At 36.3% G+C, this 15,247-nt stretch overlaps 1 protein-coding gene across 2 annotated transcripts in view; it reads right to left on the bottom strand.

Annotated features, from left to right (window-relative positions):
- The window catches only part of MAP3K20 (mitogen-activated protein kinase kinase kinase 20), a 194,368-nt gene that overhangs the window by 85,068 nt on the left and 94,053 nt on the right, over positions 1 to 15,247 (bottom strand). For both annotated transcript variants that reach the window (XM_023185978.3, XM_023185979.1), the window contains exons 3-4: positions 11,323 to 11,410; positions 2,071 to 2,172 (exon numbers count right to left, since the gene is read on the bottom strand). In XM_023185978.3, the coding sequence (XP_023041746.1) occupies positions 2,071 to 2,172; positions 11,323 to 11,410 (190 nt within the window). The remainder of the gene's footprint in view (positions 1 to 2,070; positions 2,173 to 11,322; positions 11,411 to 15,247) is intronic.

Raw genomic sequence — 15,247 nt, 5'->3', positions numbered from 1 at the left:
CTTGGCTTCCCAAAGTGCTGGGATTACAGGCGTGAGCCACTGCGCCTGGCCTCTCCTTCCTTATTTTTAACTCTGGTGCCAGTTTGCTATCTAATTCTTTTTTTTTTTTTTTTTTTTTTTTCTAGACTGAGTCTCACTCTGGCTGGAGTGCAGTGGCTTGATGTTGGCTCACTGCAAACCTCTGGGGCTTGAGCGATTCTCGTGCCTCAGCCTCCCAAGTAGTTGACTACAGGCGAGTAGTGCACCACTACGCCCAACTAATTTTTTGTATTTTTAGTAGAGACAGAGTTTCGCCTCGTTGGCCAGGCTGACCTCAAACTCCTGGCCTCCTCAAGCGACCCACCCACCTCGGCCTCCCAAAGTGCTGAGATTACAGGCGTGAGCCACTGCACCAGGTCCGGTTTGCTACCTAATTAATTCTATTCCTTCTCTTCCTTGCCCTTCTGATGCAGAGCACTAGCACTTTCCAGAAAACACCAAGAATGACTCAGCTGATGTGGAGCCAAGAGACTTACCCCTCACTCGGGATGATGTGGCACCTGCTTAAGGGGGTGCAGGGAGAAGAGGTTCCCAGACTGGGAACCAGGTATGCTTAAGTAGAGCACAGCAGGAAGCAGAGTGACTGACGTTAGCTGATTTGTTTGCTGTCTATCTATTCTAAGTGCCAATAAGTAATGACATGGCTGTAACTGGCTGAGCACCCTAAATGCAAATGTGTGTAAGGCGATATGCTGTTAAGTTAAGGACTACCTATATATGCATTTACATTATTGAAGGGTATTTCCACAATGTTGCAGGCAGCTCCTAATCAAGGCACATCACCTTGCTTACACAGAGCTGGTCTTTGTGTTCTACTGACAAGAAGAGAAGTCTCTATGATGTTACATGAAAATATCTTTAAGAATATGAAGTTTCAGTATGATTTGAGATGCCCGATGCATCAATACACAATTAAGCAAATTAACATAGCTAAAGTCTCAGGCACACTACCCTAAACACAGAGCTTATTATTTTTATAATGTAATGAGGCATCATTCAGCAGCAGCATCTAGCATGAAACTCAAAAAAAACTTTTTTTCACTTTTCCTATTTGAAGAATTTGGTAGGTGTTGATGAAACTTAAAATAGACAATTCCCCAAAGGAAACACTATTACTTTTGGAAGTCACACAGTGAAATCAACGCATGAGTTGCTTCCCTTACTGAGTGCTAAATCACATTATATTTTCTTTGTAAAGAGATGCTTGCAGAGAATGGAGTCGTAAAATGTAAAGGAGTTAATTGCCCCAGGAAAATTCAGACACACTTTGTAGGGGTTGCTAGAATACAAATATAACTATCAGTGTTCATTATTTAGATGAAGTTGTTTCCAAAGCAACTCTGACAGTTATAAATAAAGCCCAGAAATGTACAGTTAGGAAAATGGGGAAAAAAAAGATAAAAATAAATGAAGTTTGAATTGCTTTAGAAAGCATTCATCTATGCAGGAATGTATGAGAAAAAAGACCTTGTTTAGGGGTTTGGTGCATTAAAAATATTTAATTTCCAACAGCGATGCCTAAGTAAGTTTACATTAAATGTAAAATAAAATCTGAATTGCTTTTACATGACAGGACAAATAAAAATTATTTTTTGCAAGGGGTTTCTATTTTTAGCATATTATATATACAAAATGAGTAGAACTAATTCTACAATAAATCATGTTTTCTGGATACTGAGTCTAAGTAGAGACTTTCAGAACAACAGAATTATGATTTTTCCATTTAATGTGTCAAGCAAGCTAGTCAATTATAATATCACAAAACACGACAAACATGTCTGCCCTGAAGCTACAACTAGATTTCATGGATAGAAACAAAGTAGAGAAAAGAGAAAGTGAAAAGGAATTCAGGAGTGGAAAGACAGTGACCTAAAATGTTATCTGTACAATCAGCTTTGGAATTCTTACTACTTTTGCTCTGAAAAAAGAACATCTAAAGACAGAATAAAACATTTTCTGATGGTAAGTCCCCATTTCAGGAGGGGAAAATGCACCCCACCAATTCTGTAAGAATATACCAAATATTATTACCTTTGGCTACATCAGTGGCCCAGGTCATAATGTGATCCATATCCATCTCCTCACTTCTATTACTGTTAATGTAATCATAGAGTGATCCCAAAGAAGCATATTCTATTTTAAAAGGAAAGATAAGCATATAATTAAAATCAAAGTACATTTCAGAAATAAGACTTTATATTTTCATTGAGAAAATACTTTAAAGAATGTTAACAAAAGACATCAAAAGTATATAAAAAATTATTCCATGCTGTGGTTTCTAAAAGTTAATGCCATCCTGAAAAATATCTGTCAAACACAAGACCAGTAACATACAATGAATAGTAAACTTCAGTTGAGAATCAAAAGCCATTTAGCTGGAACTGAGAAACATGAAGAGGTGTTGGAAGAATAAATTTGAAACAAAGGTGTGTATGCAAATAGATGTTTCTTTAAAAATTGTTATTCTTATGAGATAGATATTAAATGCATACATCAGAGAGCTTCTATGACAATGCAAACAAATCAATCATTGCCGCATAAGGACTTGGAAGAGTTCTCAAAATTTAAGCACAAAAGGTAAAAAAAGCGAGAAAAATCCTTTAAAAATGAAGTATAAATTACATACCATAAACTCACCTGCAATAAGTATATTATTGGATGATTTTTAGCAAGTTCATAAAGTTGGGCAACCACCACCACAATCCAGTCTTAGAACCTTTCCATGATTACAAACAGTTCCCTTCTGCCGGTTTGCAGTTAATCATCAATCTCACCCCAGCCCTACAATCTGCTTCTTCTCTCTACCAATGTGTCTTTTCTGGATAGTTCATATAAACAGAATCATACAAATTGTTCCTTGTGTCTGACATCATTCCCTCAGCATAATGTCTTTTTTCTTTCTATTTTTTTGGAGTCAGGGTCTCGTTCTGTTGCCCAGGTTGGACTGCAGTGGTGTGATCACAGCTTATTGCAGCCTTGATCTCGGCTCACTGTGGCCTCCACCTCCTAGGCTCAAGCAATCCTCCCACCTCAGCCTCCCAAGTAGCTGGGACTACAGGCACACACCACCATGCTGAGGCTGATTTTTTTTTTTTTTTTTCCAGTAGAGATGAGGTCTTGCTATGTACTCTAGGCTAATCTCAAACTCCTGAGCTCAAGCAATCATACCTGTCTCAGCCTCCCAAAGTGCTGGGATCATAGGCTAAAGCCACTGCACCTGGCCGCATAATGTTTTCAAAGTTCACTCAAGTGGTAAGCGTACAAGAAGACTTCATTCTGTTTTATTGCTGAATACTATTCTGTTGTACAGATATACTACATTTGATTTATTCAGTCCCCAGTTGATAGATATTTGGATTGTTCCCAGTTTTTGGCTATTACGAATAATGCTCCTATGAACATTTGTGTACATGTCTATGTGTGTAAATATGTTAATTTTTCTTGGGTAGATTTCAGGACTGATATTGCAGGGCCATATGGTAAGTTTATGTCTAACTTTTAAAGAAACTATCAATCTGTATTCCAAAGAGGCTGTACTATTTTATATTCCTGCCAGCAATGTATGAGGGTTTCAGTTTCTCCATATCCTCACCAACATTTGATATTGTCTTTTTTTTTTTTTTGAGAAAGGGGTCTTGCTATGGTGCCCAGGCTAGCCTCAAACTTCAAATTCCTGTTGTCAAGCAGTCCTTCCCTGCCACCCTCTGCCTCACAAGTAGCTGGGATTACAGGTGCATGTGACTGTGCCATGCAGTACTGTCTGTTGTTTTGATTATGGCCATTGTAGTGGGTATAACACTAGTGGTATCTCACGGTGCTTTTAATTTGCATTTCCGTAGTGACTGACAAAGTTGGGCATATTTTATGTGCCTATTAGTCCCTTTTATATATTTTTAAGCAAAATGTCTATTAAAATCTTTTGTCCATTTTTACACTGGGTTGTTTTATTGAGTTCTAATAATTTTTTTTAGTCCTCTGTCATATATATGATTTGCAAATATTTTTTCCCAGTTTGTCATTTGTCTTTTCATTCTCTTAAGATCATCTTTCAAAGAGCAGAAATTGTTAGTTTTTATAAATTCCAATTTATCAACTTTTCTTTTATGGCTGCGCTTTTGGTATCATTTGTAAGAACTCTTCTGCCTAACCCCAAAGCATGAAGATTTTCTCCTATTTTTCTTTTAGGAGTTTATAGTTTAACCCTTATACTTAGGCTTATGATCCATTTTGTGTTCATTTTTATGTATGGTCTGAGATTTGACTCTAATTTTTTTTTGGCATATGAATTTATTTTTGAGACAAGGTCTCACTCTATTGCCCAGGCTTGAGTGCAGTGGCACACTCTTGGCTCACTGCAAGCCTCAACCTCCTGGGCTCAAGCAATCCTCCCACCTCAGCCTCTCTAGTAGCTGGGACTACAGGTGCACATCACCATGCTGCCTAATTGTATTTTTTGTACAGACGGGATTTTGCCATGTTGCTCAGGCTGGTCTTGAACTCCTGGGCTCTAGTGATCCTCTCGCCTCAGCCTTCCACAGTGCTGGAATTACAGGCGTAAGCCACTGCACCTGGCCCTGGCATACAAATTTCTAATTGTCTCAGCAATCAAAGACTGTCTTTTACCTAATTGTCTTGGCATCTTTGATGAAAATCAATTGCCAATCAATGTAAGGCTTTTTCCCTAGACTTTTAACTGTGTTCCTTTGGTCTATATCTCTGTAGATATTGTGCCAATATTGTATTATGTCGATTACTACAGATTTGTAAGTTTTGAAATGAGGCAATCTAAGTCCTCAAAGTTAGTTCTTTCTCAAAATTGGTTTGACTATTTCTAGGTCTTTTGCATTACCACATACATTTTAGGATTGGCTTGTTAATTTCTAAAAAAAAGTCTGCTGGGATTTGGATAGGAATTGCATGGAATTTATAGATCATTTTGGGGAGAAGTGCCCTCTTGACAATATCGAATCTTCTAAACCATAAATATGTAAATGTCTATAATATAGTCAAAGATGTTGAAATTAAATTGGTGTCTTAACTACCATTTCTTACCTTTAACCAATAAACATTATTTTTCTTTAAAGGAGATAAAAATATTACTCATTAAATATACTGAAAATAAACATCATTAATTAAACACTATGTCTCGCTAACCTCTTTACATCCATTAACACTCTGTAGTAAAAATAACATTGGTTTTTGCTGTAGCTTTGTATTTCTTTAAAATATTAACTAAAATAGATTTCTGATTTGGGAAATATGATAACCAGTGCCATTTGGTTTTAAAAAGAATTGTATCTTAATCACCAAGTAAAGACAGCAAGAAAACAATGACGTGGTCACTTGAAGATTCTCTCAGTTTACTGTTCACCATCTAGTCAGACACCCTTAAACTGATTCCAGCAAAATGTCTAAGAAATTCATCGATCAGCCTCCAAAGCACATCAGAGAAAGTGCTAATATAGTGAACAGTAAAAACAACAATGGCAGCAGCACATCTTATTTAAACTTTTGAGATGATAAAACAGTACAGAAGTGGGAACCGTTTGGAATTTTTTTTCTTGTTTTGGTTAAGAAGATCGTTAATACTTTATAAACTTCATACATATGGCCCACTGTAAGGTTTAAAGAATAAAAGGTTTAATAGAATAAGCAAGAGAATGCCATAAAACCCTTGAAATAAGAAACACTGCTAAATTTTACAAACACAAAGTTCCTCACGTTTCAATCAAGTTTAGTCAGCCCTCATTATTCATAAGGACAAGTAGGCCAGTTTACAGAAAAGCGGCACCCTACGAATGGCTCTTAGGCACGACACAGTTCTTAAGACAAATATGTTTACACTTGGAACAGTCATGTGGATATTACAAAGATGGCAACTATAGTCCTGTAAAATTATACCTAAGAAAAGAATGAGTCAACTTATATTCAGGAAATTCTAAAATCCCTCATATTTTAAGATGCTCTCTCCATTACTTTATTTGAACAACAAAACACTGTTTGGGGAAAAATATGTAAGTCTGAGATGACCTCAATCAAAGCCAGTTTTTCAAAGCTTATAAAGGTCACCTATAAGAATAAGACAAATGGGAGGGAGGGAAGCAGGGAAGGGTAACAAAATTTAACACAGAGCATTTATTCCTGGAACCATGAGCTCGCAATCCCAACTGCGGGATGTCACTGAAAACAAGTCTTCTAAAGATCACTTTGAAAAGCAGTCAGTTATGATTACAAATACACCATATGGGACTAAAATATTCAACGATCCTAATGTTATGCCATTGGGTACTTGTAGCTTGAGATAAATATCCAGAGATAGTATTATACAGAGATTCCCCAAACCATGATATTTCAAACATCTTATACTATAGTTAAGACACTACTCCAAAAACCATGCTAACTTTAAAAAGTCATTCTACTGATGATGAAGACATAGAATACCATTTGACCCAGCAATCCCATTACTGGGTATATACCCAAAGGATTATAAATCATTCTACTATAAAGACATACACACACGTATGTTTATTGCAGCACTAATCACAATAACAATGACTTGGAATCAACCCAAATGCCCATCAGTGACAGACTGGATAAAGAAAATGTGGCACATACACACCATGGAATACTATGCAGCCACAAAAAGGATGAGTTAATGTCCTTTGCAGGGACATGGATGAAACTGGAAACCATCATTCTCAGCAAACTAACACAGGAACAGAAAACCAAACACCACATGTTCTCACTCATAAGTGGGAGTTGAACAATGAGAACACATGGACACAGGGAGGGGAATATCACACACCGGGGCTTGTGGGGGGTTTTATTTAATGCTAGGGGAGGGATAGCATTAGGAAAAATACCTAATGTAGATAATGGGTTGATGGGTGCAGCAAACCTCCATGGCACGTGTATACCTATGTAACAAACCTGCATGTTCTGCAAATGTATCCCAGAATTTAAAGTATAATAAAAAAGATACATGATTAAATAAAATGGTTTCATGACTGAAGTTGCAAGAAAGGTAATATTATTACCTTTATTTCATATAAAATATCATCTTTAGGTATGTGGATAGCTAAACTAACATATTAACTATTTTAAATAAGCATTCAATTCTTTCATCCTTTTGGTTTTCCCATTAGAAATTGTGGACTCACTATATACACATATGGTTACATGCTTTTCAAACCACTTCTCCGAAGAAAGTAGTTTACTGGATTTTAGTATAAAGCATTTGTTTCATTTTTTTTTAAGTCATTAAGAAACACATTAAGCAAACATTTCCTTTTCATTTATAAGATGATTCTTCCCTTTGAGTTTTACAGTGACAATAGCTGGCGTCAAAAAAGGTAAACATAATATCAGTTTTGTTGGAACAAAACCATTACCATGAAATCTCTTTGTAATGTCACCAAGACCAAGCTTAATTTAGATTATAACTAATAGAATAATTAAATTTACGCAAATGTCTGAAATGTGTTATAACAAAATGTGACACTTGTCTCTAATTGACTAATAAAAAAAGACCAGCACAATATCAAAACATGCAAATTAGATGTATCTGTGCTTAAAATAAATCAAGATCAAGTTAAGGGAAATGAGATTGGGCACTTAAAAATTAGTATGTTTTCCTTGGCTGGGTTTAATGAGAATTTGGGCCTGCTGAGAAATGATGCAGAACTAGTCTCCTCTCTTAGAGGAGTAATAGAGGCTAACGCAGAACAGGTAACTTAAGAGGTGAGATCAGCCCCTGAGAACAAAGAGCGATTTCCAGGCATCTGGGATCCTAAATCACTTCTCTCTGGAACCCTGGGACCCAGTCTGCCACCCTTTTTTTATTCTTAGATTACCAGATCCTCTCCAATCTGGCTTGCTACAAAAGAGCTACATGGTCTGGTACCTAACAACTCCTTCCTTCATCTCCCAGGAACTCCCCCTGCCCTCATGTATTTATGTTTTACACACACACACACACACAGAGAAATAAAATAATGGGAGTAGTAGTACAGAATGAAGAGGTTTCCAAAGATCAAAGAAAAGATGATCCAGGCTGGGCGTGGTGGCTCACACCTGTAATCCCAGCACTTTGGGAGGCTGAGGTAGGCAGATCATGAGGTCAAGAGATCGAGACCATCCTGGCCAACATGGTGAAGTCCCGTCTCTACTAAAAACACAAAAATTAGCTGGGCGTGCTGGCGCACACCTGTAGTCCCAACTACTCAGGAGGCTGAGGCAGGAGAATTGCTTGAACCCAGGAGGTGGAGGTTGCAGTGAGCCCAGGTCGTACCACTGCTGCCTGGCAACAGAGCAAGACTCCGTCTCAAAAAAAAAAAAAAAAAAGAAAGAAAGAAAGAAAGAAAAAGAAAAAAAGAAAAGATGATCCATTATTGTTTCTTTTGGCTTTGGCGTCTGAGTTTCTTGTCACCCCATTTCTTTGTAGATCTGGGAGAAAGATGTTCATTTCCCTTCGATGGGAAATAAATTGAAAGCTGCCTCTTAGTCTCTTCCCCAGGTCCCCTGATTAGCAGGTTTTATATGTCTGTGATAAAAAGTTTCAGCGAACACACATGCACAACTATACACATACATACATACTCTCACCCAGAGATCATGTATTCTAGTCCCTTCATTCACATGAGAAAACTGAGACAGAGAGAGATCATCAGTGACCCATCTATGAAGCTCTGGGAATCAAGACAAGATCTCACATCTCACAATTCCCATTCCATTGCTCATTCCATTCCACCACTCTGATAAATAATTCTTTCAAGCCCTCAGCATGAATGACAACAGCTGCCTGCTGCAACAACCTTTTCTATTAAAAAAAAAAAAAAAAAAAAAAAAAAAACTACCTCAAATTGAATGGATTCAAGCCATCCAAGCTTCCTCCTTCAGAGCCTCCACTATTTGATAAATACGATGAGGTTCACAGAGGGGTATCTGGCTGGGGCTGGGTGATCAAGGTGAGTTTTTCTGCCTATCTTTGTTTCTCTCTTAACCGCCTCATACTAAGACTTATTTGTGCTCATTTCCAGTGGCAGAGTAAGTGTCATCATCACTAATCCATGTGATCTCTTCACTCCCAAACTGGGCTCAGTTGTCATATTTTCTACTACCCACGCACACAGCATAGCTGTAGAAGGTAGGTTGAAAGGCTCACATAAATAAGCACTTAGTTAATTAAAACTAACATCTCTAGGAACAAAGATAATCATATCAAATCAATACATTCAAAACACTAAAACTCATCTAACAGGTCTCTTTAATAATCAATCTCACAGGTCAATAAGAGCTATAAATTCACAATCTACTACTGCCTCATAATCTAAAACTTGTGTTGTTTTAATTCTTATGTTTAATGTTAACAGTTGCTTACTTACTGGCTCTACAGGGAAAGAGATATGGATCCATAAAATACAATCAATTTAACTAAATAATTTGGTAGTTACAAGTATGAGTAGAGAATGCTAAAGGGACGAATGAAATAAAGGACTGGTTAGTGTGATACAAATACTGAATGAAAGCAAACTTCTTGGATTATTTCTCCCTCTTTCAGATGAGGTGACCTAGGGGAAATATGCTGGCTAAGAATGTTTCATATCTTCCTACTGAGAGTAAACTCTTGGAAAAATAATTTCATATCACTACTCAGGTCCCCTTTTCCCTTCACCCTCACCTCAAGAAACTAGAACACTTCATGAATCGCTCATTAGTTGGCCAAAAATATTTTCAAAAAGCATTAAACATCAAGAGTATATAACAAGAAACAGAATTTCTCATCTCTTGGGAGTATCACACTTTCTTAGGGAGGAATAATATCAGCCACAAACAAGAATCAGAACACTGGATTCAGATTTAAAAAGTAAATATAACTAGTTTTAAAAAAAGTAGATACAATGGACATGGAAAAAAGGAGCCACATGGTATATGGGTTGACAAAGAAAGGTTTAACTTTAAATCAGAAATCTGACTTAAAACATGAGGTATGGTTACCTCCCCCCTAACCAACAATATACTCCATTCTTGGGTATTCACCTTTGTAGGAAATATAGACTCAAGATAAAAACTGCTGCATGCCCCATTTCAGTCACAGATCTAAAGGCAGTGAATTGGGGATAAAAGTCCCTCGACTTAAGAACTTAGGTTAAAATGCTACTAAAAGTAAAAGCATGTTAAACTACCTCCTGCCAGAAGATGGAATAACAGCAACCATGTCTCTCTGAGTTTAAGAACCAGTCAGCTCACAGCTTTCCAGAACCTAGCTTGCATAGAAGAGGAGCTTCTGTGGAGAATCAGCTTGAGGAATTTATAGCGCTTTGGTTCTACCACTAGCTAGGTGACCATGGGAAAGTTCCTTAAGTTAGAGATGTAGTTTCTTACTAGTAAAATAGGAATTATTTTATCTATGTCATAGGATTACTGTAAGTATTAGATGAGATAATTTATAGAAAGTACTTAATACCATCCTTTTTGTTGAGGGGTGTTTTGTTGTTATTTTCTATAAAGACAATCCAGGTTCTCACCTCTATCGTGGGAGAAGATATGGCTAATATTTTAAGGTTTTCTTGTTTGACTTTGTTTTAATCAAAGAATTGCCAAGATAAAGATCAAAGTTATTTGTTGTAAAACCGAGTTATTGTAGATCTACAAGCTATTCAGTGGATTATACAAATATGAGCATAAAGTATTAAAGATATGTGTCTTTCTGTATTTTCATGTGGCAAAACTTTCTATGTGCTCCTTTTTAGAAAGGGTATGTCTGTCAGTTATAAACTGCTGCTCCAAATTATATGATAATTTAGATCAAGGTCATTACCAACTTAGTTAACCAAACCTGAAAAATACTGTTCTCATGTCAGAGACCTTGAAGAAAGAATGCTGTAATGGGATTAAAATGCCTTGCAAAGAATTACAACATGAATAGCTCAAGAAATCTTAATTTATAAAAGGTCACAGAGTTACAAAAAACATCTCTCATTTCAGCTAATTAAATGAAATTTTAGTTAAACGGCACCTTGAAATATTGGTATTGCAGCTGCAAGTGCATTTAAATAGCATTTACGCAGATATAATTAGCACAATTAAACATGGGTAGAAGTGGAAACACTATTCTTAATTATATTGATATAATCAGTTTTATTAATGCTTTATAGCAACAAAAGTGACATCTGACAGTAACACACAATTCATGATTGAACCTAATATTAAGCATTTTAGCATATTAAGGAATCTAAAGCTAGGTAATTGGAAAAAGAAAGAAGTCAAATGCTGAGTTCTTACCTGTGACAATGCCATAGTTGGGAGGTTCAAGAATTACTCCATAAAACTGGATGATGTTTCTGTGACTGAGGACACTGAGTATTTCTGCCTGTACGAAAAATAAAATGCACAGTTGCATAAAATTTCACATTTATAATAGTAGAATAAAACAGGCTTCCTATTCATTTTTTTTTTTTTTTTGAGCTAGGGTCTTGCTCTGTTGCCCAGGCTAGAGTGCAGTGGTGTGATCTTGGCTCACTGCAGCCTTGGCCTCCTGGGCTCAAGTAATTCTCCTGCCTCAGTCTCCCAAGTAGCTGGGACTACAGGCACATACCACTACACTCAGCTAATCAAATTTATTATTTTTTTTTTAGAGATGGGGTCTATGTTGTCCAGGCTGATCTTGAACTCTTGGGCTCAAGCAATCCTCCCACCTTGGCCTGCCAAAGTGCTGGGATTACAGGTGTGAGCTACCACGCCTGGTCTCAGTTTTCTTTACGTACATTTACAAAGATATATATGTGCCCAACCAGTATGTGATTCTGCTAAAGTTGTCTTTCTTGAAAGTTTAAACATTTCTACTGAAGCTTTCTGAAAATTTAAAAAGAAAATGGGGTTGAAGAAGCGATAAAAGAGGTGATTACTCCAAGCCCACCTGACTGATAATGAAGGAGAATGACTGAAGAGATACTCCATTTATTTACAGTGAAGGTCCTCTTCCTAATAGTCAAATATATATATTTTGCAAAATGTCTGTTCTGAGAGGCTACAGCCAGACTGAACTTCTGTTGGTTAGATGAGTCAAAATTAAGGTAGGGATTTTTAAATGTTAATAGAATCGATTCAGGTAATACCCACTTATTTATCTAATCATTTATTCAAAATATATTATTGTTCTCCTTCTGTATGCAAGGTACTATAAATATATAAAGGTAGATTCTTGACCTTCAGTGGTGATTTGATAGGAGGCCATATTTATACATTTTGAAACATGTTAAATACTACAAAGTGGTACTAAAGAATGACATGGTAAAAATAAGTTGTATTTATTAAACTTAATTTTTAAAACAAAGAAACCAGATACTATAGTGTATATCCACTAATGTCAATAGAAAGATGATCACTACATAAATCATATATTCATCAACATTTTATGACTTTTGTGGAGATAAAATATGGCTAATCAAGAATTATAAATATAATGAAGTATAAAATCACATAAGTTAAATATAGAAAAGATTTAGTATTTTTCAATGAAAGGCATATTATTGGCAATAAATAGACAGGAGATTTGTAAGTCCCCACCCCAGAAAGAGGATCATCAAGAAGAATGTCAGCAGTTAATGAAAATGGAGACACTTTGGTCAGAAAGGGACTCCCCTTTGGGAATGTGTACACTATGAGTAGTGTTATTTGCTGTGAATTTTTTTCGTAGGATAAGAGTTGGGGTTTCATTAAAAACAGCCGTGAAACTGGTTTTGAAGATGGTGTAACTAGGTGGAAAACAGAAGTTTGAGGGTTGGCATAGAGTCAATATGAAATTGAGATAAAGAATATCACGGATTGTGAGAGACACTTATCAAGCTTGATTTGACAGTGTTTTCTTTTAGTAATACGTGTGTGGAAGGGGGCTATCACTGCTTAATCAAACAATTCCTTAACACTTATTGAGCGGCTAGTGTGTATAGAGGGGTCTGTGTTCATCAAGCAACCTTCTTCTCATAGTTTAGTTTCTCAAGTAGGAAGAAGATATATTATTTGTGCAACGCAACTATTCATCCACATGGCAACTCTACTTCTTAATAAGAAATAAGAAATAAGGTTTATTGTAAAAATAGAATGTATGTGCAGTTTGGAAATCACAAAGCCCCATCTCTAAGTAGTAGACCAACTGTTTGTGAATAAAGCATTAGAGTTCAATGTGAGTAAAGCAATAGAGTTAATGTTTGAACCAGTATTTGTCAAACTGAGGCAGTGTTATCCTTCGGAATATTCTTTGGGGCACCTGAATTTTGTCATCATTAAACATTTTTGTATCAATAAAGAATAAATACAAGACTATTCTGAATCCTTGGATGACCACTTCACAGTGCAGCGTGATGGGATTTTCAGTGTTCCAGCTAGTTTCCATGTTTATATCTAAGATATTGCCAAGTGATATCTTGAAGAGATAGGATTGATCATTTCAGGTTCCAGTAAGCATGTCTAACAGCTGTTAGGCTGGCAAATGCTAATGTCAAAACAACAATCATTATCCCATATCCCCTTGTTGTGCTCATATTTTTTGCAAAAAAATGTGCAGTATAATTTCCAAGTAAATAATATTTTCATGAAATAAGATTTTAGGTTCTTATATAATACACTAAGAATCTGATTTAACGTCATAAAAACAACATGTTCCTTTAGAGTGCTGTACTGATTTAATGGAAACGGGCCAACAGTAAACAGAGGCAGACTGAATAAGTAAGTGATATGTTTGTAATAAATGAAGGTCAAATGACATCATGATGTTAGCAATTCAAATAAGCTCCAATAAAAACAAGTGTGAAGTTAACCAAATTATTAAAACCTGTGTTGTTGCAATCACCCTCTGACAGCAAGCAGGTATACTCTCTGGATTTTGCCTTTATAGGCACCTGCTCGCAAGAGTTCATGAAAAAAACTGTTGCAATAAATGTGCAGTAAATAATTTCTCACTGAATTGCTGTTTTTCCTTTGTTTTCCAGATTTATATTCTGGGATAATCTAGCAAATGAGCTGCCCATCAAATAATGGATTAGTGGTTTAAAAATGCATTCACTGTTAAAAAGAAAACATGATAATGAGGAAAGCTAAAATAATGGCCCATCATACAAAAGTATATCTTCTTACACTATTAAAACCAACATAAGCCATTTATTTTCAGTAAACATAATTGGATAACAATTGTTAATTTAAGCTGTATTGATTTTATTTTTGTTTAATTGAAAAATTGATTTTGAATTTACCTGTATATGAGAGTTATAAGGAGTTATTAATTCTTAGTTTTATGTTTATGTTTATTTAAGTTACACAGAAATAATTTCAGTCAACATGTGAAATCTGGAAGACTAAACTGTTCTATATAACAGAACTACACATTTCTCAGTGTGCAAAATGCTATTCTAAGGAGTCAAACAGATACTCGGACCCAATGTCCAAAGCAGCATTATTCACAATAAACAAAAGGTAAAAACAACCAAAGTGTTTATCAACTGATAAATAAAATGTGAGGTTGTATATAAACACAATGAAACACTATTTCAGCTGTAAACACGAATTAAGTTTGGATATGCGCTGCAACATGAATGGTCCTTGAAAATATCGTGCTAAGTAAAATACACCAGGCACAAAAGGGCAGATACTGTATGATTCTACTTATATGAACTATCTTGAATGGACACATTCAGCAATAAAGAAAGCAGATAAGAGGTTGTAACCAGGGGCTGATGGGAGGAGAGAATGAGGGGTTATTGCTTAATGGGTACAGTGTTTCTGTTTGGGGTGATGAAAATTTTTGTAAACAGTGGTGATGGTGCACAACACTGTGACTACAATAAATGCCACTGGCCAGGCACAGGGGCTCATGCCTGTAATCCCAGCATTTCGGGAGGCTGAGGCAGGAGAAAAGAAGCACTTGAACTCAGGGGTTTCAGATCAGTTTGGGCAACATAGTGAGACCTTGTCTCTACTAAAAATAAAAAATTAGCCGGGTGTGGTGGCACATGCCTGTGGTCCCAGCTACTCAGGAGGCTGAGGCAGTAGGATGGCTTGAGCCCAGGAGGTCAAAGCTGCAGTGAGCTGTGACTGCGCCACCGTAATCCAGCCTGGGCAACAGAGCAAGACCCTGTCTAAATAAACAAATAAATGCCACTGAATTATACACTTAAATAGGTTGAAATGGCAAATTTTATGCTATGTATATTTT

Source organism: Piliocolobus tephrosceles, chromosome 11, assembly GCF_002776525.5.
Source record: "Piliocolobus tephrosceles isolate RC106 chromosome 11, ASM277652v3, whole genome shotgun sequence".
NCBI lineage: Eukaryota > Metazoa > Chordata > Mammalia > Primates > Cercopithecidae > Piliocolobus > Piliocolobus tephrosceles.
This window is presented reverse-complemented; position numbering and strand designations above follow the sequence as displayed.